The sequence below is a fragment of the Phyllobates terribilis genome, unplaced genomic scaffold, assembly GCF_046119375.1.
Source record: "Phyllobates terribilis strain yellow unplaced genomic scaffold, ASM4611937v1 Scaffold_3__8_contigs__length_932513732, whole genome shotgun sequence".
Taxonomy (NCBI): domain Eukaryota; kingdom Metazoa; phylum Chordata; class Amphibia; order Anura; family Dendrobatidae; genus Phyllobates; species Phyllobates terribilis.
Window position 1 is genome coordinate 523,750,921 of NW_027362763.1, and position 26,212 is coordinate 523,777,132.

At 48.3% G+C, this 26,212-nt stretch overlaps 1 protein-coding gene across 4 annotated transcripts in view; it reads right to left on the reverse strand.

Annotated features, from left to right (window-relative positions):
- MOXD1 (monooxygenase DBH like 1) overlaps window positions 1-24,810 on the reverse strand; it is a 443,141-nt gene extending 418,331 nt beyond the window's left edge. For 2 of the 4 annotated variants that reach the window (XM_073673215.1, XM_073673216.1), the window contains exon 1: window positions 24,230-24,808. In XM_073673215.1, the coding sequence (XP_073529316.1) occupies window positions 24,230-24,487 (258 nt within the window). In that variant the 5' untranslated portion in view covers window positions 24,488-24,808. Of the gene's footprint in view, window positions 1-24,229 lie in introns of all 4 variants that reach the window. The other 2 variants (XM_073673217.1, XM_073673218.1) reach the window with 2 other exon arrangements.
- Window positions 24,811-26,212: the final 1,402 nt, after the last annotated feature.

Consider the following 26,212-nt stretch of genomic DNA (forward strand, 5'->3'; position numbering starts at 1 on the left):
CTGTTACAGATATCCAAAGACATAGCCCCAGATATCAGAGGCCAGGACTAAGTTTTCCTTAATTCTGATTATTTGCTCAAAAAGCAATCCAGAGTACACCATTTTACTGCTCCATTTGCTTGTTAGCACTTCAGAATACAGCCAGATCTTTTTCATCATCAGATGTGATCCCATATTACAGCGATAAAAATCAACAAATTTGTACTGAACATGGAAAATATTGTCCTCCATTTAGTTTTGCATCAGTGTGTCAGTGAAGCTATTCATGCTTGGATGCTGTGAAGAATAGTAAACTACAGGGCTGCTATTTAAAAACGTGGGTGTCCGTCAGACGTATCACATAACTGGGGTTCAAATTCAGCCATTTGTAGTGAATATGGAAAATATTGACCTTAATTTAAAATGACAAGTGGCAAGGGACTGGGAAGTGGACGTGATAGTGCATGCAGAGGCTGAGGCCATGGACAAGCTGAAATTGTGCCACAACAAACACCCACATATTGTCGCTTGGCCTTCCTGTCCCAATTGCTAGGGGACCGCAGCACACCACTATTGAACACAGAGCAGTGTCAAAAGGTTGTTGGTTGGATAGAAGATAATTCTTCCAGTCACTTTGCCACTACCACCACCACCCTGTCTTCTACACAGTCAAGTCTCAGTAGCCATGAGTCTGGATTGCATATTAATCACCCTGATCCTCCTTTCTCCCACCATGTCGAGTACCCGGAGACAACTGATCCCACACTTGGACACTCTGCAGAGCTGTTCACTTTTCTATTTATAGATTCGGGCCTCTCACCTAGCCAGTTTCAAGCGGGGCAAGAGGAGAACGTATGTAGCGATGCCCAAATATTTGAGCAGCCACGGTCACATGAAGGCAACAGTGGGAAAGTGCAATTACTGTCGCAAGAGGTGGATGATGAGGATGATGAGATACAATTGCTAGAAAGCCAGGAGGAGGACCAGGATATGGAAGTAGAAGACGAGGTTGTGGACGATGAAGTCACTGACCCAACCCTGCAAGGTTACATGTAGAGTGAGGACAGAAGTACATAGGGGGAGGGAGGCGTAGCACCAGAACAGGCAGGAAGAAGCAGTGTGGTGGACACAGACACAAGGCGGGCAACCATTCTCCGAAACTCCAACATAACGGAAGTTGCCAGTACAACTGTTAGGTCTTCCCAAGTCTGGTTATTTTTTAAAGACTCTGCAGATAACTTCAAAAAGGTCATTTGCAATATCTGCCAGGCCAGCATCAGCAGGAGTAGCAAAACAAGCAGCCTGACCACCACCAGCATGATCAGGCACATGAAAGCAAAGCACCCGAATAAGTGGGCCAAACGCCACGGTTCAGAAACAGTGTCTACGGGTGACACCACTGCTTCTTCCACTGTTGTGCGAGCACATTAATCCCCTGTCTATGGTGCATGTGAAGATGTCTTCCGCTCTGCATCTGTAATTGCACACTCTCAACTAACACCATTAGCTACTACGTCCACATCCTTGTCTCTACCCCAGTCCTTGGAATGCAAGTGCAAATACGCAGCCAACACCCCACAGGCCACATTGCTAAACTCACACATTTCACGAATGCTTTCTCTCTAAATATTGCCTTCTAGGCTCCTGGAGGCAAAAGCTTTCCGCAACCTGATGGCGGCGGCTGTCCCTTGGTACTCGGTCCAAAGCCACCACTAATTCTCCCGTGTGCCGTCCCTGCATTACACAAGCACGTGTCCCAGAACATTAGTCGTGCCCTCAACAACACCGTTACTGGGAAGGTCCACCTAGCGACAGACCCGTGGACAAGTGCTTGTGGGCAGGAACAATACATCTCGCTGACGGCACACTGGGCTAATATAGTGGAAGCTAAGACCCAGTTGGATCTTGGGACGGAACACGTCCTCCCGACGACGAGGATTGCTGGCTCTGGGTCAATCAAGGTTGCCCCCACATTCTACAGCTCCTGTACCTCCTCCTCTTCAACCTCCATGTCCGAAATGAACAAATCAGTCACAAGCTGGAAGCACTGCAGTACTGCCTCGGCAAAGCGGCAACAGGCTGTGCTGAAGCTAATATGCTTAGGCGACAAACCATACACCGCTGAAGACTTTTGGACAGCTGTGAGAAAGCAGGCAGATCTGTGGCTGACACCACTGAACCTACAGCAAGGCATGGTCATGTGTGGCAATGGCCGGAATCTGGTAGCTGAAGTGAGGCGGGCTCACTCACGTACCATACCTGGCCCATGTGCTTAACCTCATGGTTCAGTGGTTTCTCAAAACCTACTCAGATCTGCTGGATCTGCTTGGCTAAGAACAAAGCGTGTGCCCAATTTAAAAAGTCAGCTTCAGCTACAGCTTCTGCCGCAGCATTTGCATCTTCCAGCTCACCGACTGGTGTGCGATGTCCCCACGCGTTGGAACTCAACGTTGCAGATGTTGGGAAAGATTTGTGAGCAGCAGAGGGCAGTTATTGACTACCAGCATCAACAAGGCTGTTGGTATTCAGGTCAACCTCCACACATAAGACCTCAGGAGTGGGCATGGATGTCAGACATCTGTGCCATCCTCCAAAACTTGAGGACTCCACCAAGATGGTGAGCGGCGATGATGCCACTGTAACATACCTGGCGGCGTCCTTGCATAGTGGTCCTTCTCCCACTGTGCAAGAGCGCGCACTTGATCTCCAATCCAGAATGTCTCTCTGGCTTCCCTCCATGCTGTCTGTTTGCTTCTGTGTGCTGCTGCTTAAGGGCGGCGCCCGATCACTTCCTGCTTTTTGTACCTGCTGCAGGCACACCCCTTGTGCGTCCTCAGCCTATTGCTGTCTGTCACCTGGTATTTAAACCAGCTGCTCCAATTAACCCATGCCTGAGCATTGTGTTTCTTTCAGTGTGGTCTTTCACTCTGAATGTGCCAGGTCCCCTTCTGTGTTCTCTTGTCTGCCTATCCTGGAGGCTGTATTTCCAGGCCTGTCTGAACACGCTCCTAGCCTGTTCCTCCCGCCTTCTAGGGGCCGATTACCTAGACCCGCTCCTGTATCTTGCTACTGTGTCTGTTCTTGTCTGTATACTCTTCTAGCCTGTTTTCCCATGTTTCTCTATGTCCGTACCTTTCCTTTTTCTGCAGAGTCTGAACTCGTACCTAACTCCTGCTCATTGTCACTGTACTCCCATTTGTGAGTTTGTGGTCCACTCGCTACTTCACTGCAAGTACCCTGTGGGTATCTGGTTCTGCCTTTCCCTTCCTGTCTGTTCCATGTGAACAGAGCCCTGTCCCCCCTGCTCTGCCTTTGCTCACCGCTCCGGCGGTTCTAGCCTGCTCTGCCTTTGCTCACCGCTCCGGCGGTTCTAGCCTGCTCTGCCTTTGTTCACCGCTCCGGCGGTTCTAGCCTGCTCTGCCTTTGCTCACCGCTCCGGCGGTTCTAGCCTGCTCTGCCTTTGCTCACTGCTCCGGCGGTTCTAGCCTGCTCTGCCTTTGCTCACTGCTCCGGCGGTTCTAGCCTGCTCTGCCTTTGCTCACCGCTCTGGCGGTTCTAGCCTGCTCTCCCTTTGCTCACCGCTCCGGCGGTTCTAGCCTGCTCTGTCTTTGCTCACCGCTCCGGCGGTTCTAGCCTGCTCTGACTCCTTTGCTCACTGCCCCAGCAGTCTCGCTCTGCTCTGACTCCTTTGCTCACTGCCCCGGCAGTCTCACTCAGCTCTACTCTTGCTCACTGCTACAGGCGGCCTCGTCCTGCTCTGCTCTCGCTCACCTCTCTGGGCGGCCTCACTCTGCTGTGTTTGTCTGCCACATCTGTGGTTCTGTTCCTGAGTCCCAGTGTGTACTGGGTCCTATCCCGCCTGTGTTCCTACCTGCTAGTGCCTCCCTGTCTGCACTCTAGCCGTGCTTGCCTGTACCCCCCTGCCTGCATACCCGCCTGCCTGCATACCAGTCGTGCCTGCCTATACCCACCAGTCTGTGTGCCAGCCTAACCTGTCTGTTCCCGTATTTCCCTGTATGGGTCAACAGCCGTGTCCAGGGTCTGTCCTGGAGTAGCACCTGGTCCCTCTGCTCGGTTCCTCCTTGGTCCACTGGCATCGTATGCCGTCGTGCGACCCTGGTCGGATCGGGTGAATACCTAGTTACGCCTCTCCAGGCATTCACTCTCCGGCACGGTCCAGTGGAATCACACGCACACGCCACTCAGCCCGGGCGTGTGCATTACAGCCATAAATAGCATCACCATCCTGCTTGTCTGTCTTCTGAAATGCTGTGCTGCTCACAATTAAAGAAGAGGCATTGCAGGCAAAGCACAATGAGATGGAGCAAGGAACCATACAGGGTGATTCCATTCAGCCCAGCTTCATCTCGTCCCAACGTGGATTGGGTGACAATGAGGAAGAGGAGGAGGAGGAGGAAGAACAGGAGCTAGTTTCCTGTGCTACAGACGGTACTATCCGCACAACTCTCATACTGTCTGTTCAGTGTGGATGGCCTGAGGAGAGGGAGGAGGAGGATAAGGAGGAGAGCATGATCAGTTGTCCTCTTGGTGAGGACACAGAAGTCTTGCCTGTTAGCAGTCTGGCACACATGGCTGAGTTTATGTTACGCTGCCTTTCCCGTGACCTTCATGCTCTCCAAATTTTGGGTGACAGTCATTACTGGTTGGTGACACTTCTAGACCCACGCTACAAGAACTTTCTATTTCTTATTCCCATGGTGGACAGGTCTGCTAAAATGGGACAGTCCCAGAAGGCCCTTGTTATGGAATTATTTAAAAAATTCACAACTGAAAACGCTGGAGGCAAAAGTCACAGTTCATTGGACAACCAAGGAGTACAGGCGAAAGAGACACAAATCCAATACAGCAGAGGCAGGGGAACACTGTCAAAGTTCTGGAACAGTTTTCTCAGACCATACCATTGCACAAGCCCTGATGCATAGGGTAGTCTCATAAGGAGGGGAAAGTTTGGGAAGAAGCTGAAGGAGTACATTGCCGACCTTCCCATGATCTCTGTGATTCCTCTGTGCCTTATAATTATTGGGTATCAAAGCTGGACGCGTAGCAGGATTTGGCTCTCTACGCCTTGCAGGTCTTGGCCTGCCTTGCCGCTAGCATTTTGTCAGAGTGGGTTTTTAGTGCCACAGGGGGAATTATAACTAATAGGCGCATTCACCTGTCAACTGAAAATGCTGACAGGCTGACTCTTATAAAAATGAACAAGGGCTGGATTGGGCCAGACTTCTCAACACCACCAAATGATAGCATCATAGCATAAACTCAAATCCAGTGTCTTTTTTTTGGGAGGTCTATTGGGTATGCGCCTCCTGATTTTGTCTATTTGCTCTTTTCCGCCTCCTTCTCCTCATCCTCCACCACCATATCTACCATATCACCATATCTACATCTCTTCCAAGGGGCATTGGAGTGCATCCAATTTTTTGGCAGCCCTTGCATTCGCTGCATAGGCAATAACCGTAGGGGAGACCCACTCAGCCCCCAGGGTGGCAGAAGCTGACTAGAAGTCACAGGTACAGGCTGGTGTGTAAATCGCCTGGGCCTCAGCTTGCGAAAAAAAATTTCCTTGGTGCACTTATTCGCCAGACAAGGATTCAAATGTCTCTGAGAGCGAATGGCCGTGGGGCTCAGTGGGAACCATGGCCCGAGCAAGCTCTTACGCTCACGCCCGGACTGACTGACTGGCGTGAGCGTGATTAGTGATCCCACAGTACCATAAACCGAGGAGTGCCTGGAGGGGCATAACTAAGTATCAACCCGATCCGACCAAGGTCGCACGGCGGCTCAGTCGACTCCGTGAACCAGGGAGGAACCGAGCAGAGGGACCAGGTGCTACTCCAGGTCAGACCCCGGTCACAGCTGTTGACCCAGACTGGGGAATGCAGGAACAGGCAGGTTAAACTGGCATATGTCATATTGACTGGTGGGTACTGGCAGGGACGGCTGGTATGCAGACAGGTGGATATTGACAGGCACGGCTGGTATGCAGACAGGTGGGCACTGGCAGGCACAGCTGGCATGCAGACAGGCGGGTACTGGCAAGTAGGAACGTAGGCAGGATAGGGACTAGTACCGACTGGGATACAGGAACAGAGCCGCAGGTGCGGTAGACAAGCAAAGCAGAGCAAAACCGCAGATGTGGTGAACAAGCAAAGCAGAGCAAAACCCGCAGTTGTGGTGAACAAGCAAAGCAGAGCAAAACCCACAGATGCGGTGAACAAGCAAAGCAGAGCAAAACCCGCAGATGTGGTAAACAAGCAAAGCAGAGCAAAACCTCAGATGCGGTGAACAAGCAAAGCAGAGCAAGACCACAGATGCGGTGAACAAACAAAGCAGAGCAAAACCCGCAGATGTGGTGAACAAGCAAAGCAGAGCAAAACCCGCAGATGCGGTGAACAAGCAAAGCAGAGCAAAACCCGCCGATGCGGTGAACAAGCAAAGCAGAGCAAAACCCGTAGATGCGGTGAACAAGCAAAGCAGAGCAAAACCCGCAGGTGCGGTGAGCAAGCAGAGCAAAGCAAAACCCGCAGATGCGTTAGACAGGACAGAGTTCACATGGAACAGACTGGAAAACACAAGAAGACAGCTGGAACACAGGAGTTAAACAAAGGCAGGGAAACAGAACGAGCAGAACCAGATACACACAAGGTACTTGCAATGAAGTAGCGAGTGGACACAAAACTCACAAACAGAAGTACAGAGACAATGAGTTGGAGATAGGTGTAGGTTCAGATACTGCAGGAAAAAGAGAATATACAGACATAGAGACAAACAAGTAACGGACTAGGACACTGTTCATACAGGGCCTGAACCAGGAACAAGATACAGGAACGAGCCTGGGAACTCAGCCCCCAGGGTGGCAGAAACTGACTAGAAGTCACAGGTACAGGTAACAGGCCTGGGTATAAAGCCCCCAGGGTGGCGGAAACAGACTAGATACAGGACAGGACCTGGCAACTCAGTTGCAAGGAGCAAACAGATGGAAAGTGCTGCTCAGGCCCCTCCTACTGGATGGAGGGGGTTAAAGTATCCAGTGACTCACAGCAATAGGCTGGGGACGGATTAGGACTGTTCACACAGTAGCTAAATGAAACAAGCCAAAAGCCGCGCCGACGCCCTAAGCAATCAGACAAGAGGCATGGACACAGCAGGTACTGGAGCAAACAGTGCAGCATGGACTGACAGGTAAGATTGCGGTCTTGCATGGTGGGAGGTGGTGCATCATGCAAGCACACCGCCAGGGATGTTACCCCTTGGAAGAGTGGTGGAGGTCACAGTAGCTTAACAAGACATTTTTAATGCCCCTTGGAAGAGCTGTGGAGTTCAGAGTGGTTTAACAAGACGGTTTTAATGCCCCTTGGAAGAGTGGTGGAGGTCACAGTAGCTTAACAAGACGGTTTTAATGCCCCTTGGAAGAGACGTGGAGGTCACAATAGCTTAGCAAGACTGTTTTAATGCCCATTGAAAGAGGCGTGGAGGTCACAGTAGCTTAACAAGACAGTTTTAATGCCCCTTGGAAGAGTGGTGGAGGTCAAAGTAGCTTAACAAGACGGTTTTAATGCCCCTTGTAAGAACTGTGGAGCTCTGAGTGCTTTAACAAGACGGTTTTCATGCCCCTTACAATTTTGGGGAGTGGGTCTCCCATAGTCTTTGCCTATGCCATCCAAGCAAAAGCTGCCAAAAATTAGGACGGAGGAACTTGCAATGCTGGCAAACAAGAGCCATGCAGTACAGCATATTAAAAACATTATTCCCATTATTGGGGAGTGGGTCTCCCATAGTCTTTGCCTATGCCTTCCATGCAAATGCTGCCAAAAAATTAGGACGGAGGAACTTGCAATGCTGGCAAACAAGAGCCATGCAGTACAGCATATTAAAAACATTATTCCCATTATTGGGGAGTGGGTCTTCCATAGTCTTTGCCTATGCCTTCCAAGCTGCCAAAAATTAGGACGGAGGAACTTGCAATACTAGCAACACGGACCATGGTCACCCTGGTGGTATAGTGGTGGTGGAGGCTGAGGATAAGGAGAAGAGCAAAATACAGCTGAAATGAGGAAGCGTATACACATGTGTGGGTGTGAAGCGGTGCATGGGAATACACCTCCCGAAATAACACAGTGGATTTGACTTTATGTTACTCTGCTGTCATTTAGTGGTGATGAGAAGTCTGGCCCAATCCAGCCCTTGTTCATTTTGATAAGGGTCAGCTTGCCAGCATTGTCAGTTGACAGGCGAGTGTGCTTATTAGTTATAATTCCCACAGCGGCACTAAAATCACGCTCCGATAACACGCTAGCGGCAGGGCAGGCCAGGACCTTCAAGGCATACAGAGCGAGTTCATTCCAAGCGTCCAGCTTGGATACCCAATAATTAAAAGGCACAGAGGAATCACTGAGGATGCTGGTACGGTCGGCAAGGTACTCCCTCACAATCTTTTGAAACTTTCCACTCCTTGTGAGACTACCCCGCGCCTCAGGGCCTGTAAGCTGGGTGGGTTTCCGAAAACTGTCTCAGAACGTTGACAGTGTTCCCCTGCCTCTGCTGGATTGGAGTTGCATCTCTCTCGCCTGTACGCATTGGTTGGGCAACGAACTGTGACCTCTGCCGCTAGAGTGTTCAGATGGGAATTTTTTTAACAGTTCTGCAGCAAGGGCCTTCTGGTACTGCCCAATTTTTGTAGACCTCTCAGGAAAAAGAGAGTGAAAGTTCTCCTTGTAGCGGGGGTCTAAAAGTGTCACCAACCAGTAATGACTGTCACCCAACATTTTGATAATGCGAGGGTAACGGTTAAAGTCAGCCATGCGTACCAGACTGGTAACAGGCAGACTTCCGTGTCCTCACCAAGATGACGACTGACCATGCTCTCCTCCTCCTCCTCCCCCCTGTACTCAGGCCACCCACGCTGAACCGACGGTATGACAGTTGTACAGGTACTACCGTCTACAGCGCATGATACCAGCTCCTGTTCTTCCTCCTCCTCCTCCTCCTCCTCTCCCTCATTGTCCCCCAATGCACATTAGGATGAGATGAGGCTGGGCTGTGTGTAATCGCCCATTACAGCTTCTTGATCCATCTCATCATACTCTGGTTGCAATGCCTCCTCTTTAATTCTCTGCAGAGAGCGTTGCAAAAGACAGAGAAGTGGGATGCTGATGCTAATGATGGCGTCATCGCCACTCACCATCTTGGTGGACTCATCAAAGTTTGTCAGGATGGTACATATGTCAGACATCCAAGTCCACTCCTGAGGTCTTATGTGTGGAGTCTGACCTGAATATCGACGGCCTTGCTGCAGCTGGTACTCCACAACTGCTCTCTTCTGCTCACAAATCCTTTGCAACATGTAAAGAATAGAGTTCCAATGTGTGGGGACATAACACACCAGTCGGTGTGCCGGAAGCTGCAAACGCTGCTGCAACACAGCAAGGGCGGCGGAAGTTGTAGCCGACTTCCGAAAATGAGCTGACAGGTGGCGTACTGTGACGAGCAGATCTGGCAACTCGGGTACAATTTAAGAAACCACTGAACCACGAGATTAAGCTCATGAACCAGGCATGGTACGTGTGTGATCTCTCCTCGCCTCAGAGCCGCCACCAGGTTACGGCCATTGTCACATACGACCATGCCTGGATGTAAGTTCAGCGGTCTCAGTCACAGATCTGACTGCTCTTTCACAGCTGTCCACAACTCACAAGCAGTGTGAGGTTTATCACCTAAGCTTATGAGTTTCAGCACAGCCTGTTGCCGCTTGGCTGAGGCAGTACTGCAGTGCTTCCAGCTTGTAACTGATGTGGTGATATCTGAGATGGAGGCTGACCATGAGGAGGAGGAGGATGCGCAGGAGCTGTACACTGTGGGTCAACTCTGACTGACATAGGGCCCGCAATCCTCGGTGTTGAGAGGATGTGCGCCGTCCCAAGGTCCGACTGGGTCCCGGCTTCCACTATGTTTACCCAGTGTACCGTCCCTGGCCACAAGCACTAACCACGTGTCCGTTGTCAGGTGGACTCTCCCAATAACGGCGTTGTTGAGGGCACGGCAGATGTTTTGGGACACGTGCTTGTGTAGTGCGGGGATGTCACACCGGGCAAAATAGTGTCGGCTGGGGACAGAGTACCGATGGACGGCAACCGCCATAAGGTTGCGGAAGGATTCCGTCTCCACCAGCCTAAAAGACAGCATTTCCAACGCAAGCAGTCGTGAAATGTGCAAATTTAGGACTGTGGCCTGTGGGGCGTTGGCTGCGAATTTGCGCTTTCGTTCAAAGCTCTGGGATATGGACAATTGAACGCTGCGGTGGGACGTGAACGTGGACGTTAATGCTGTTTCTTGAGAAACTGCCATAACAAGTGAAGACTGAGAGGGGGGGTGTCTTTGCATGCAGTATGGACAGGGGATTGCCTTGCAAGCACAATAGGGGGTTCTCTTACACGCACAACAGCGGAAGAAGCAGTGGTGACACCTGCTGTCACTGGTCGTGGACCCTGGGGTTCGCCCCACAAAGTTGGGAGCTTTGCTGACATGTGCCTGATCATGCTGGTGGTGGTCAGGCAGGTAGTTTTGTCACCCCTGCTGATGCTGGCCTTTTTGGAGTTATCAGCAGAGTCTTAAAAAAAATTCCAGACTCTGGAAGACCTACCGGTTGTACTGGCAACGTCCCTCGTGTTGGTGTTATGGGGAACTGTTGCCCGCCTTCTATGCCACCACACTGCTTCTTCCTGCCTGTTGGGGTACTCTGCCTCCCTCCCCCTGTGTTCTGCTGGCCTCGCTTTGCATGTCCTCCGGCCACGTTGGGTCATTTACTAGATCATCCACCACCTCCTCCTCTTCCACTTGCGCACCACGATCCTCCTCCTCACTTCGTGGCAATTGTGTCTCGTCATCGTCCACCTCTTGTGACAAATTGCCAGCGTCAACTTCCTGTGGCCGTGGCTGTTCAAATATTTGGGCATTGCTACATGGGATCTCCTCTTCCACCACTTCAAGTGGAGCAGGCGAGGGGCACAAATTTGGAATTGGACCAGTGAACAGCTCTTCAGAGTGTCCAACTGTGGGATCAGTTGCTGTCTGACGACACTCGGCATGGTGGGAGGAAGGAGCATCAGGGTGAGGAGGAGTATGCCGTCGAGACTCATGGCTGCTAAAACTTGACCGTGTGGAAGACAGACCGGAGGTGGTGGTGCCCAGGTAACTGGAAGTATTATCTGCTATCCAATTAATAACCTGTTAACACTGATCAGTTCGCAATACTGGTGTTGTAGTGTGCTTCCCTAATAATTCGATCAAAAAGTGGGAGCGAGAAGATGTGGCTGTTGGTTGTGGCACATTTTCACCTTGGCCACGGCCCCGTCCTCTACACGCACCATCACCAGAACATCCAGTTCCACGTCCCTTGCCATGCGCCTTTCCCATTGTAAATGAAATAAAATAGCTTACACTCGCACTATCAATGGAAAAAGTGTAATAAAAAGGAGATTAGAACCGTGGAAGAGGAAAACCACAGTTCTATTTCTCTGGTCTACACCAGAATCTTTTAAACAGATCTATTTGTGTCTGAACAGTCATGGAGACACTATTAATGGTTTTTTTTTGGAAAAAAGGCCAAAAGCTGGATAATACTGAGATTTGAACCGTGGAACTGCAAAACCAAAGTTCTAATTCTCTGGCCTACACCAGAATCTTTTTAACAGATATATTTGTGTCTGAACAGTCACGGAGACACTATTACTGTTTTTATTTTACGGAAAAAAGGCCAAAAGCTGGATAATACAGAGATTTGAACTGTGGAACTGCAAAACCACAGTTATAGTTATGTGGCCTACACCAGACTCTTTTAAACAGATATATTTGTTTCTGAACAGTCAGCGAGACACTATTACTGCTTTTTTTTTACGGAAAAAAGGCCAAAAGCTGGATAATACTGAGATTTGAACCGTGGAACTACAAAACCAAAGTTCTAATTATCTGGCCTACACCAGAATCTTTTAAACAGAAATATTTGTGTCTGAACAGTCAGCGAGACACTATTACTGTTTTTTTTTACGGAAAAAAGGCCAAAAGCTGGATAATACAGAGATTTGAACCGTGGAACTGCAAAACCAAAGCTCTAGTTATCTGGCCTACACCAGAATCTTTTAAACAGATATATGTGTGTCTGAACAGTCACAGACATACTCAATTTTTTGGGGGTGCGTGGGGGGGAATACCAAAAGGTTAATAAGACACGTATTTGTACAGTCTGACTGAGGAAAAAAAAAATACTGATTTAGATGAAAAAAAAAGGATTTTTCCTGGCCCCATGGGGATAAGTCTAGCAATTTGACCAGCAGGAGCACACAGGACTGTAATGCAGTGTTTGTTGGTATAACCACTGCATCCCCTATACAGCCTGCCTGCCTGCCTGATATCTGGGATGGATATTAGTCCTGAGAAGGACTGTTTGTTTGATTTGGCAAGCTTTAGAGACCCTACACTACCTATTTCGCACTATATATCTCTCCCTAACTCAGCAGCACTCTCCCTACACTGTCTGATCCTGGGCGACTGTGTCCAAGATGGCGGCGCCCGGTTTTAAATACTCGAGGTGACGCTGTGTGGCAATTACAGTGACTGGCTGGCAATCCCTGCATGTTCATTGGCTCTGTAAAGAGCCCCAAATGTGCAGGGCGGAGACCTGAGCTCCCGCCTGAGTAACCCGGAAATGCTCGGTGCTCGTCGAACATCCCGAGTAGTGAGATGCTCGGGCGAGTATCGAGCAGTGTCAAGCATGCTCGCTCAACACTACTAATGACTGCTTAACTTAACAAAAATAATTTTGTCCATTCCTTTTGTCCATTCTATTTCCCTTTTATAAGATGCGCACAAACAGTACACACCAAAAGTTTGGACACAACACATTCTCATTTAAAGATTTTTCGGTATTTTCATGACTATGAGAATTGCACATTCACACTGAAGTCATCAAAACTATGAATTAACACATGTGGAATTATATACTTAACAAAAAGTGTAAAACAACTGAAAATATGTATTATATTCTAGGCTCTTCAAAGTAGCCACCTTTTGCTTTGATGACTGCTTTGCACACTCTTTGCATTCTCTTGATGAGCTTCAAGAGGTAGTCACCAGAAATGGTTTTCACTTCACATGTGTGCCCTGTCAGGTTTAATAAGTGGGATTCCTTGCCTTATAAATGGGGTTGGGATCATCAGTTGTGTTGTGCAGAAGTCTGGTGGATACACAGCTGATAATCCTACTGAATAAACTGTTAGAATTTGTATTATGGCAAGAAAAAAGCAGCTAAGTAAAGAAAAACGAGTGGCCATCATTACTTTTAAGAAATTAAGGTCAGTCAGTCCGAAAAATTGGGAAAACTTTGAAAGTGTCCCCAAGTGCAGTTGCAAAAACCATCAAGCGCTACAAAGAAACTGGCTCATATGAGGACCGTCCCAGGAAAGGAAGACCAAGAGTCACCTCTGCTTCTGAGGATAAGTTTATTCGAGTCACCAGCCTCAGAAATCGCAGGTTAACCGCAGCTCAGATAAGAGACCAGGTCAGTGCCACACAGAGTTCTAGCAGCAGACATATCTCTTCAACAACTGTTAAGAGGAGACTTTGTGCAGCAGGCATTCATAGTAAAATAGCTGCTAGGAAACCACTGCTAAGGACAGGCAACAAGCAGAAGAGACTTGTTTGGGCTAAAGAACACAAGGAATGGACATTAGACCAGTGGAAATCTGTGCTTTGGTCTGATGAGTCCAAATTTGAGATCTTTGGTTCCAACCACCGTGTCTTTGCGCGACGCAGAAAAGGTGAACGGATGAACTCTACATGCCTGGTTCCCACCGTGAAGCATGGAAGAGGAGGTGTGATGGTGTGGGGGTGCTTTGCTGGTGACACTGTTGGGGATTTATTCAAAATTGAAGGCATACTGAACCAGTGTAGCGCCGGCGTCCCTGCCCTCTGCTAGGCAGGGACGCTGTTCCCCTCACCTCCCTGCTCCGTGCCCGGCGTCCTCCTCCCTCTCTGCTGGCAGCGCGCGCTCCTTCCCGGCCATTGTGCTTAGGGCGCGCGCGCGCGCTCTCCCTCCCTCTTAAAGGGGCCGCGCGCCATCCTAAGGAGTCCTCGGCCAATGGCCGGAGGACTTCACCATATATAAGGCACCTCCTCCAAAATGGAGGTGCCCGAGCAATGTTGTTGCACTGTTCACTACTCTGCTTCAGCCCTCAGGTCCCGTTGCCAGTTACCTGCCAGATACCTGCCAGATTCCTGCCAGCTTGCTGTCTTATTCCTGCCTGATATTCCGCTACCTGCCTGCTAGCCTGAGGTCCGACGGTCTGCCTTACAACTCCTGTCAGTCTGTCTAAGGACCAGCTTGCCCGCTCACCTGGGAGCGCACTTCAGCTACCTGCCTGCTTGCCTGAGGTCCGACGGTCTGCCTTCCAACTCCTGTCAGTCTGTCTATGGACCAGCTTGCCCGCTCACCTGGGAGCGCACATCTGCTACCTGTCTGCTAGCCTACCTGGAGGCTCTGCCGTCACGTGCTGTGACCACCCGCTTATCCAGAGACTCTCGCCCGCTCATCTGGGAGCGCTCATCTGCCGCCTGTCTGTTGGTCTTCCTGGAGGCTCCGCCGTCACATGCTGTGACCACCCGTTTATCCAGAAACTCTCGCCTGCTCACCTGGGAGCTCAAGTCTACCATCAGCCGCCACAGGTCGTACCAACCCTTTACCCAGAGACTGCCCCGGTCACTTGCCGTGATCATCTGCCCGTTCTTCCGGAGACTGTCCCGATCACTTGCCGTGACCATCTGCCCGTTCACCCAGAGACTGCCCCAGTCACTTGCCGTGATCTCCTGCCCGTTCTTCCAGAGACTGTCCCGGTCACTTGCCGTGACCATCTGCCCGTTCACCCAGAGACTGCCCCAGTCACTTGTCGTGATCTCCTGCCCGTTCTTCCAGAGACTGTCCCGGTCACCTGCTGTGACTGCCTGCCTGGTCGCCACCCGCTCCCTTACAAGGACCGCCCCCTTGTATAGTAGCTCAGAGGTTCCGCCTCCCAGACCCGTTACAGTTTGCTCGGGCCATGGAACCCGGTGGCACCCAAGCTCCCTCGCTCTCGGACCTCTGTCATAAACTGTCCCGTCAGAGGTCCCAACAGGAGTCCATCCTGGGTCACCTGCGGAATGTCAATTCTCGCCTGGACACTCTGACTGCTCCACCAGCAACCACCGCCAGTGCCATGACTCGCAACCCGGCAGCTCCGCTGCCCACCAATTCCATGGTATCCTACCCCGGACCCCGGCTTTCTGCACCTCCTCGCTTCGGAGGCGACTCCGCCCAGGCTCGGGGCTTCATTAATCAGTGCACCCTGAACTTTGAACTATTGTCCCACCAGTTTAACTCTGACCGGGCCAAAATTGCCTTCATCATGTCCCATCTCACCGGGGAGGCCCTGGCCTGGCTAAATCCTCTATGGGAGAGAGGAGACCCCCTGGTGTCCGACTTGCCCACCTTCCTCACGGCTTTCCGGAAAGTCTTCGATGAACCCGGACGGAAGACCTCATCCGCATCATCTCTGCTACGCCTCCATCAGGGAAGTCTCACCGTGGGCCAATATGCCATACGGTTCCGTACCCTTGCCTCGGAGCTGGCCTGGGATAACGACGCTCTGGTATCCGTCTTCTGGGAGGGTCTGTCTGGCCGTATTAAAGATGAACTTGCCAGTCGGGACGTTCCTACCACTCTCGATGACCTAATAACTCTTGCCACCCGGATTGACCTACGGTTCCAGGAGCGTGCCAAAGAGGTCACCCGTGAGAGGAGGTTTCCACGTCTAGCTCCTACTTTTCAGAAACCCGTCACTCCCTCCGTCTCTCCCCAGGTACACTCTCCTGAGCCTATGCAGGTCGACCAGACCAAGATGGTCAAAACCCGTCAGGACTTACGCCGTGCCGAGGGGAGCTGCTTCTACTGTGGCAGTAAGGAGCACCGGATCCGTGCCTGCCCAGAGAGGTCGGGAAACGCCTGTGTCTAGGTTCGCTCAGAGAGGTCGACCTAGACAAGAATAAATCCTCTCCATCTCTGCTGCTGTCAGTTTCAATCGTCTGCGGGGAGAACCGTTATTTCGAACTAGCCCAACTGGACTCTGGAGCAGCCGGGAATCTTATTTCACAGTCCCTGGTAGAGAAATACCGCATCCCCACCAAACCTCTGGCTGTACCCTTGTCTGTTGCTGCCGTGGATGGGGGTCTCTTACCACGCCCCATCCAACTCATCACCGAATCCATTACTCTGCAGGTGGGAATGCTGCATTCTGAGAGTATCTCCTTTCATGTTCTGCCTGGACTCTCTCACGCCCTCCTGCTAGGTCTACCTTGGCTCCAGAGACATGCACCCGTGCTTGACTGGCAGACCGGAGAAGTCCTTCGCTGGGGACAGGACTGCCATAAGACCTGTCTGGTTCCCGTCCATCCCGTCCGTCCTTCTCCTACCCCAGCTAATCTACCTGGACTTCCGATTCCTTATTGGTCTTATGCTGATGTCTTTAATAAAAAGGAAGCAGAGACACTACCCCCTCATAGACCATACGACTGCCCTATCGACTTGTTACCCGGTACTACTCCTCCCCGTGGGCGTATTTATCCATTATCCGCTGCTGAGACCCGGTCGATGTCCGAATATATTGAGGAGAATCTGGCCAGGGGATTCATCCGGAAATCTACCTCCCCAGTGGGAGCAGGCTTCTTCTTCGTAAAAAAGAAGGACGGCTCTCTCCGTCCCTGTATAGACTATAGAGGCCTTAACCAGATCACGGTGAAGAATAAGTACCCCCTTCCGCTCATTCCGGAGTTATTTGATCGTCTGAGAGGGGCTAGAATATTCACCAAACTGGACCTCCGTGGGGCGTACAACCTGGTTCGTATCCGTCAGGGGGATGAATGGAAGACGGCATTCAACACCCGGGACGGCCACTATGAATATCTGGTAATGCCCTTTGGTCTCTGTAATGCTCCTGCCATCTTTCAAGAGATGGTCAATGACATCTTCCGGGACCTTCTCTACTCCTGCGTAGTGGTGTACCTGGACGACATCTTGGTCTTCTCTCTGGATCTCCAGACTCACCGGAGGGACGTTCGTCAGGTCCTGCTCAGGCTCAGGCAGAATCACCTCTTCGCTAAATACGAGAAGTGCCTCTTTGAGCAGACCTCGCTTCCGTTTTTGGGCTACATTATTTCTCAGACCGGCCTACGAATGGATCCAGAGAAACTGTCTGCCATCGAGAAATGGCCTCGACCGGAGGGGTTGAAGGCCATTCAGCGGTTCCTGGGCTTCGCCAACTACTACCGCCTCTTCATACCACACTTCTCTTCCCGGACTGCCCCAATTTCCGCGCTCACCCGTAAGGGTACTAATCCCAAAGAGTGGCCGCCCGAAGCAGAGGAGGCCTTTCTTTCCTTAAAACAGGCCTTCTCTTCCGCCCCGGTGCTGCATCGCCCGGACGGCAACAAGCAGTTCTTCCTGGAAGTTGACGCCTCCTCCCCTGGAGCCGGAGCGGTACTTACTCAAAAATCATCTTCCGGGAGGATGGTAACTTGCGGCTTCTTCTCTAAACTCTTCTCCTCCTCAGAGCGCAATTATTCCATAGGAGACCGAGAGTTATTGGCCATCAAACTGGCATTGGAAGAGTGGCGTTACCTGCTCGAGGGGGCTCTTCACCCAGTAATAATTTACACTGACCATAACAACTTGGCTTACCTCCAGCATGCCCAGAGACTTAACCCGCGCCAAGCCCGGTGGTCCTTGTTTTTTGGTCGCTTTGATTTTGTTCTTCATTTTCGCCCGGCTGACAAAAACGTCAAGGCGGACGCCTTGTCTCGATCCTTTCTGGTGTCTGATCTCGAGGAAGATCCGAAACACATCATCGATCCCGCCAGAGTAATGCAGGTGGCTCCCGTGAGTCTAAATCGTCTCCCTCCCGGAAAGACGTTCGTATCAGTACCTGATCGGGAGAAGATCCTTCACTGGGGTCACTCGTCTAAACTAGCTGGCCATGCCGGTCAGAAAAAGACCCTCCAGCTTATTACCCGGCACTACTGGTGGCCTACCCTGCACAAGGACGTAATAGACTTTGTTTCTGCCTGTGTGTCCTGCGCCCGCAACAAGGTTCCGAGACATCTGCCAGCCGGTCGCCTCCTTCCGCTCCCAGTACCTGCTGCCCCCTGGCAGCATATAGCAATGGACTTTATAACAGACCTCCCAGTCTCTGCCGGTTGTACGGTCATTTGGGTGGTCGCTGACCGCTTCTCCAAGATGGCTCATTTCGTTCCCCTGCCAGGCCTCCCGTCTGCACCCGAGCTAGCTAAAGACTTTATTCATCACATCTTTCGTCTTCATGGCCTGCCCCTCCACATCGTGTCGGATCGTGGGGTACAGTTCACCTCACGCTTCTGGAGAGCCACTTGTAAACTGCTAGATGTCACCCTGGACTTCTCTTCCGCTTACCACCCACAGTCCAATGGTCAAGTGGAGCGGATCAATCAGAACCTGACCAGTTACCTCCGGCACTTCGTTAATGCCCATCATCCTGACTGGGTGGATCTCCTACCATGGGCCGAGTTCTCTTATAACAATCACGACAGCGAATCCTCCTCCAAATCCCCGTTTTTTGTAGTCTTCGGTCAGCATCCTCGGATTCCTTTTCCTGTCTCCACCTCTGTGGACAACCCGGCTGCGGAATCTCTCGTTAGCAAATTTTCCTCCATTTGGGAGAGTACCCGATCCGCACTCCTTCAGTCGTCCGAACGGATGAAAAGACACGCTGACAAAAAACGCCTGGATCCTCCACAATTTCGTCCCGGAGATAAAGTCTGGCTCTCATCTAAATATGTCCGACTCAAGATACCTTCTTACAAGTTAGGGCCTCGGTTCATCGGCCCCCTGGAGGTCATCAGTCAGATCAACCCGGTGGCCTATAAATTGAAACTCCCGGCCAACTTATGGATCCCTAACTCCTTCCATGTATCTCTCCTCAAACCTGTGGTACTTAACTCTTTTTCCAAGTCTACAGGTACGCCTCCTGCTCCGGTTTCTGCTGAGGGCGAGTTTGAGGTAGAGAACATTCTTGCCACCAAAAGGGTAAGAGGAAAGACCTTTTTTCTAGTAGATTGGAAGGGGTTTGGTCCTGAGGAGAGAATGTGGGAGCCCCGGGAGAACATCCATGCCCCTCTTATCCTTGCTAAATTTCTGTCTGGCCTAAAAAAGGGGGGGCCTAAAGGGGGGGGTACTGTAGCGCCGGCGTCCCTGCCCTCTGCTAGGCAGGGAGGCTGTTCCCCTCACCTCCCTGCTCCGTGCCCGGCGTCCTCCTCCCGCTCTGCTGGCAGCGCGCGCTCCTTCCCGGCCATTGTGCTTAGGGCGCGCGCGCTCTCCCTCCCTCTTAAAGGGGCCGCGCGCGCCATCCTAAGGAGTCCCCGGCAAATGGCCGGAGGACTTCACCATATATAAGGCACCTCCTCCAAAATGGAGGTGCCCGAGCAATGTTGTTGCACTGTTCACTACTCTGCTTCAGCCCTCAGGTCCCGTTGCCAGTTACCTGCCAGATACCTGCCAGGTTCCTGCCAGCTTGCTGTCTTATTCCTGCCTGATATTCCGCTACCTGCCTGCTAGCCTGAGGTCCGACGGTCTGCCTTACAACTCCTGTCAGTCTGTCTAAGGACCAGCTTGCCCGCTCACCTGGGAGCGCACTTCAGCTACCTGCCTGCTTGCCTGAGGTCCGACGGTCTGCCTTCCAACTCCTGTCAGTCTGTCTATGGACCAGCTTGCCCGCTCACCTGGGAGCGCACATCTGCTACCTGTCTGCTAGCCTACCTGGAGGCTCCGCCGTCACGTGCTGTGACCACCTGCCTGTCCAGTGACTCCTGTCCGCTCACCTGGGAGCGCTCATCTGCTGCCTGTCCGTTAGCCTACCTGGAGGCTCTGCCGTCACGTGCTGTGACCACCCGCTTATCCAGAGACTCTCGCCCGCTCATCTGGGAGCGCTCATCTGCCGCCTGTCTGTTGGTCTTCCTGGAGGCTCCGCCGTCACATGCTGTGACCACCCGTTTATCCAGAGACTCTCGCCTGCTCACCTGGGAGCTCAAGTCTACCATCAGCCGCCACAGGTCGTACCAACCTTTTACCCAGAGACTGCCCCGGTCACTTGCCGTGATCATCTGCCCGTTCTTCCGGAGACTGTCCCGATCACTTGCCGTGACCATCTGCCCGTTCACCCAGAGACTGCCCCAGTCACTTGCCGTGATCTCCTGCCCGTTCTTCCAGAGACTGTCCCGGTCACTTGCCGTGACCATCTGCCCGTTCACCCAGAGACTGCCCCAGTCACTTGTCGGGATCTCCTGCCCGTTCTTCCAGAGACTGTCCCGGTCACCTGCTGTGACTGCCTGCCTGGTCGCCACCCGCTCCCTTACAAGGACCGCCCCCTTGTATAGTAGCTCAGAGGTTCCGCCTCCCAGACCCGTTACAACCAGCATGGCTACCACAGCATCTTGCAGCGGCATGCTATTCTATCCGGCTTGCGTTTAGTTGGACCATCATTTATTTTTCAACAGGACAATGACCCCAAACACACATCCAGGCTGTTTAAGGGCATTTTGACCAAGAATGAGAGTGATGGGGTGCTACGCCAGATGACCTGGTCTTCACAGTCACCAGACTTGAACCCAATCAAGATGGTTTGGGGTGAGCTGGACCGCAGAGTGAAGGCAAAAGGGCCAACAAGTGCTAAGCATCTCTGGGAACTCCTTCAAGATTGTTGGAAGACCATTTCCGGTGACTACCTCGTGAAGCTCATGAAGAGAATGCCAAGAGTGTGCAAAGCAGTCATCAAAGCAAAAGGTGGCTACTTTGAAGAACCTAGAAAATAAGACATATTTTCAGTTGTTTCACACTTTTTTGTTAAGTATATAACTCCACATGTGTTATTTCATAGTTTTGATGCCTTCAGTGTGAATATACAATTTTCATAGTCAAGAAAATACAGAAAAATCTTTAAATGAGAAGGTGTATCCAAACTTTTGGTCTGTACTGTATAAAGATAGCTAAAGCGAGTATTTACAACATTGCTTCTAATAGCAGTCTGAAAATGTTAGCTGCAGAAATGCTTGCATAATACAGAAGTGATGGTAAAGAACTGCAACATGTAACAGCGAGAAAAAGAACCCTGTCCACTGAACCAAATTTAGGGATAAAAACAAAGGATCATACTATAACATGTGTGTCATTATGCAATTGAGTGGATAGTGAAGGTAATAGCGGAAATTACATGCACAAAATTTCTAGAGATTACAGATGATGGAAAAAAATGGACTGAGATCAAGAAATGGGATAAAACAAAAAAAATTCCCATCTATTCAATTCCCTTCCATACATTGTCAAGTAGTTTGTGCAACAGAGTTTAGGATAAACTACATATGCACATAGTAGCCCTGAATCATCACTGCCTTTGTGCCTGTTTTTTTCTAGTTTTATGTGGGGTTTTTTTGTAATTTTTTTGTTTACACATAAGTCATTCTTCTATCTTTTTAAGTATATTTTATATGTGCTTGCCTGTTTTTGTCGTTTTGTGGCCAGAATCTAAAAGTTCCAGATGTATTCGCCCAATTCATCAATTGAGACTTTTTAATAAGTCACAAAATTTGTCGCAACTCCACTCCAGTTCTCTCGGATATACTTTTGAATATACCAATATTGTGGCCCAGATTGTACAAATTTTGGTGCCCATGTGTCACTTTTGTCACCAAATGTCATAAGAACTGTTCAAGGCAGGAAAAAAAGCCCAATTTTGACTTTGTGCCGAATTAATGAATCGCATGCGCCATTTTGATGATTTTGGGGCCAAAACCAGTAACTAATACCACAAGACAAAAAAGGAAAGTGACTTAAAAATAAACTTAAGTGATGAATCAGGGCCAGAATCTCCATTATAGTCTCTGTGCTTAAACATCTGTCTCTGTATCTCCTATAGATTATAATGAGAATACAAATTTGGCCAACTCTCCATTCTTCCCATCATGATAACACAAAACCTCTGTTCTGCTAAGGTTGGGATTTTAGTGATATAATACCTATAGATTTAACATGTGTTGCATGTCCTATTGATATGATATAAATCCTAGAGGCCATAATACTCTTGAATATACATATTTTGCAGTTCTTGTAGCAGCCATTGAATCAAAATATTTAGGAAGAACTTATTCACCCATGAGTTAGCAGTGTAAATCATTTCCTGGGTTAGTTGGTAACTAAAGAGACAGTCACTTTTCCATATGGGTGGCATTGGTGTGGGATTGCTATAAAATAAACTTAAAAGCTGGTAAATATCAAATACTAGATTAGATATGCCATCTCAATGCATTATGTAGTTAACTCACGAAAACCATAGTGTCAAAATTCATATCAATGGTTTGTTAAACATCACGTACCAATAGACCAAACCTTTTATTAAAATTTATAATTTCTTTAAAAATGCAATAAAATATGCCCAATAGTACAAATGTTTCATTGTACAAATAAAATAAAGAAATGTACCATAAAATTCTAAGATGGGAAAGTGAGAAAGTGGAGTGGGAAACAATATGGGGAACAATTATTTAAAGCTTGACTTTAAGCTTACACTTATTATACCACTGAGTCCTTTTGTAAATGCTACTCAACATTAAATAAGGGGATATGCTTGACTGATCCTTGTTTAGGAAAACATGTGAGTATTCTCAAAATGCCACCTGCTGTGTAACTGGTTTAAACTCTGTTAAAGGAAAATATATTAGCAACCCACCGTGGAACACCAAAACGAAAAGAAATATGTGTTCAACAATACAAAACCAAATAGTCTAGTTACATTTCAATCCACTTAGGAGTTCATTGTGGCAGTAGCAGTAGTACAATTAGAAGATGAATTCCATGTTTCAATGCACACACTGAAACTATCGCTATCAAGAAGCTCTCTGAAAAGGAAAATACTAATAAGAATAACTTTTTAATACCCAATTTTAACTTTACGGTACTGACGGAGTTAGCTGGGTGGTAGCACTCTCGTATTTCAAATCTAGCATACAATATATTATCAAGAATTCCATTTAACATATAAATTATACAAATATAAAAGTATATATAAAAATGAAAAATCTCATGTTGATTTTTTCATAACAAATAAATGCCTAAGAGAGTGGATAATTTATGCTTCCTATTTTTCAAAACTAAAGGAAAAAATTGGGTTAGTAAATATATTTAATTCAATTTTCTCTGTACCACATTTATGAAACACCTATGTGTCATGGCTCCTGAATTTTGACAGACATGATAACTTCATAGACTTGTTCAATAATTGTTCAATTTATACTTTTGACAGTTATCTGCTACTAAGGAACTTACTTTTTCATCTCAAGTAATTGCCCAATATCTTTGGGAAACACACTGAAAGACTAAATTTCTTTATTGGCTTGTGGATCTGGGTGAATAAAGTATCTTTACACAATTTTTGACCGCATGGGATGTGCAACCTCATTTTTCTCTGTTATTTTACCTGGAAGATAGAACACTGAGCCTGTAGACTACTTAGAATTTTGAATGCAATTAAGCTGAGCAGCTGACTCTTGAATGTATATATATACATTGGCTCAGTGTTTAGCCCTGCAGCCTTGCAGCCTTGCAGCCCTGGGGCCCTGGGTTTAAGTCCCACCAAGGACAATCTCTGCAAGGAGCTTGTATGTTCTCCACGTGTTTGCGTGGGTTTCCTCCGGGTTCTCTGGTTTCCTCCCACACTCCAAAGACATACTGATACGGTATGTAGATTGTGAGTCCCAATGGGGACAGTGCCGATAATGTCTGTAAAGCTCTGTGGAATTAATGGCACTATATAAGTGGGTACAATAAGTAAATAAATATATAGACTGATTTGTAGTGGTCTCCAAGATCTCACTCTCAGTCCCTGCTCTATGTTCATTCAGCACTTTACTATACACACTCTGTGTAACAGACTTTAATTACTAAATCAGGCACCCTATTTAAATCTAATATGTCTGCTACATTTTCGAAAACTACATTTAATAACTAAACAAATGACACAATTTAACTCTTTTATAAACTCATCTTAAATCATTCCTTTCATTGATAACTATACCATCCAACTTGCAACCCATCACATTTTAATTACTTTTTTGAAGCCAGCATACTCACCTGTAAATAGGGTTTGCCCTTTTCAATGCCTCCAATAACTATATCAGAAGATGCCATCGCTCCGTTAGAAGAAAAACCCAATCCGACATAGCCCAGGGTTTCCACCTGTACAAGAAAAGTGATTATGTTTTCCTTGTGCATCCAGTACATTTTATATTTTCCCTTTGAATCCAGAACCGCACTGTGATAATTTTGCATATCCAAGTTCATTGCTGTAGTCAAAAGAGGTAGCAGAAACATGTATGCCAGCATCTTCATGTACGTTATCCTTTCTAGTCTACAGGGTTGAAATGTACTTTCATTCAGCTCTCTGCTATTCAACAAACTACTTAACTCTGAGTTCTGTAGCCCTAAAGCATGTGTTCTCTGATTATTGGAGGAGGAGGCAGATGCAAGATCCTCTTCATCAGTGGGCTTGTGCTACTTGTCCCTCTCAGGAAGCAAAAAGCATGGCTTGAGTCGTAGACTCTTAACTAGGCTTCTCAGTAGCCTTGGGCATGATTGCCTTGATGTACAGTGGAGTGGGCATGCTGCTACAAGTGGGTACTTGTATTTGTGTGTCAAAGATGTTTCCTTTAGTATTAATCATGTGTGCCAAAAATAAAGTGCTTAGACAACTGCGAATGCACAAATATCTGTATTTTTTTCATGTTTGTCTACTGTACTTTTAACCCCCTCTCGTGGTGAAACTCTGCATGAAGTATTTCACTTCAATAGAGGCTTTTATTAATAGAAGTATTTTCCTTCTTTCTGCTTGAGAGAATATATATAAATGGCTAAAATAACAATATTAAGAGTGCTTTCATACAAAAGAAATCATCAAAGGTTAGTAAAACTGGGTTAATGCGTTTCTGAAATGGACAGATTGTCCTTAAAAGTCCTTTATCTGAAAAAGTAGCTATTAGGCTTCATTTACTGTGTCCCAGAATGGGAAAATTGGGAAACAAAGGGATAAAGAATATCCTACCAGCAGAGCTAGGTTTTGCTATAGAACTTAACATGATTAAAGCAAAGTCAGACAAGCTCTTTCAAAGGCCATCAAAGCTGTCAATATTTTTTTTTGCGCAGCAACTAATTTTAAGGCTTTTTTTTAGCTTTTTGTTAGATAATATAAGAAATAAAAATCCTACACATAATACTTGGTAATGAAACAAATCAAATTGTCAAAACCACATGACAAATGCACAGGATAAAGTGCACTGTGTAAAAAGAAAATAATACTTTCCTATTAGTTCTCAGCAAATATTTAGCTGCTATGTTCTGTCCAAGAACAAATATTGGTAAACATCTGATAAAACAAGTCACAAGATCCTGACTAAAATGTGTTGTAGGAATTTTTTCAAAAACGGTGGCTCAGTGGGTAGAACTGTAGCTGTTCAGCACTGGAGTCTTAGCTTCAAATCCCACCAAGGGCAACATCTGCTAGGAGTTTGTATGTTCTCGTGGGTTTTCTCTAAGTATTCTGGTTTCCTCCCACAGTTTCCTCCCACACTCCAAAGACATACTGATATGGAATGTAGATTGTGAGCCCCAATGGGGACAGTGATGATGACAATGTTTGTAAGCGCTGTGGAATTAATGGCACTATATAAGCATGGAAAATAAATAAATATATTGCTCTTAATCCATGATGGCTCCTTGGCTACAGGCAGTTAGATTACAGTAGGACACAGATTCACAGTATAAGGCCCAGAGGCCTATACAGAGGGGGCTTTTTGACACAAGTTAAGTTACAAAACTACAAAGTATTTCATTCCGGTAAAGCTCATCCTGCAATAAACAAGTCTTTTAAGGGAAATTACTATATGATTCATACTGCCCAAATCACAGGCAGCATGAATCAGAGCCTTGTTAAACATTTGCAGCAAAGTATATATTTTTTTTAATACACTCTGGCATTTCAGCGAAAATATACTTCACCAATCTAAGACTGCATCATTTTCCTCCATTAATGACAAGGCACATATTCAATTTTTTTAGTAC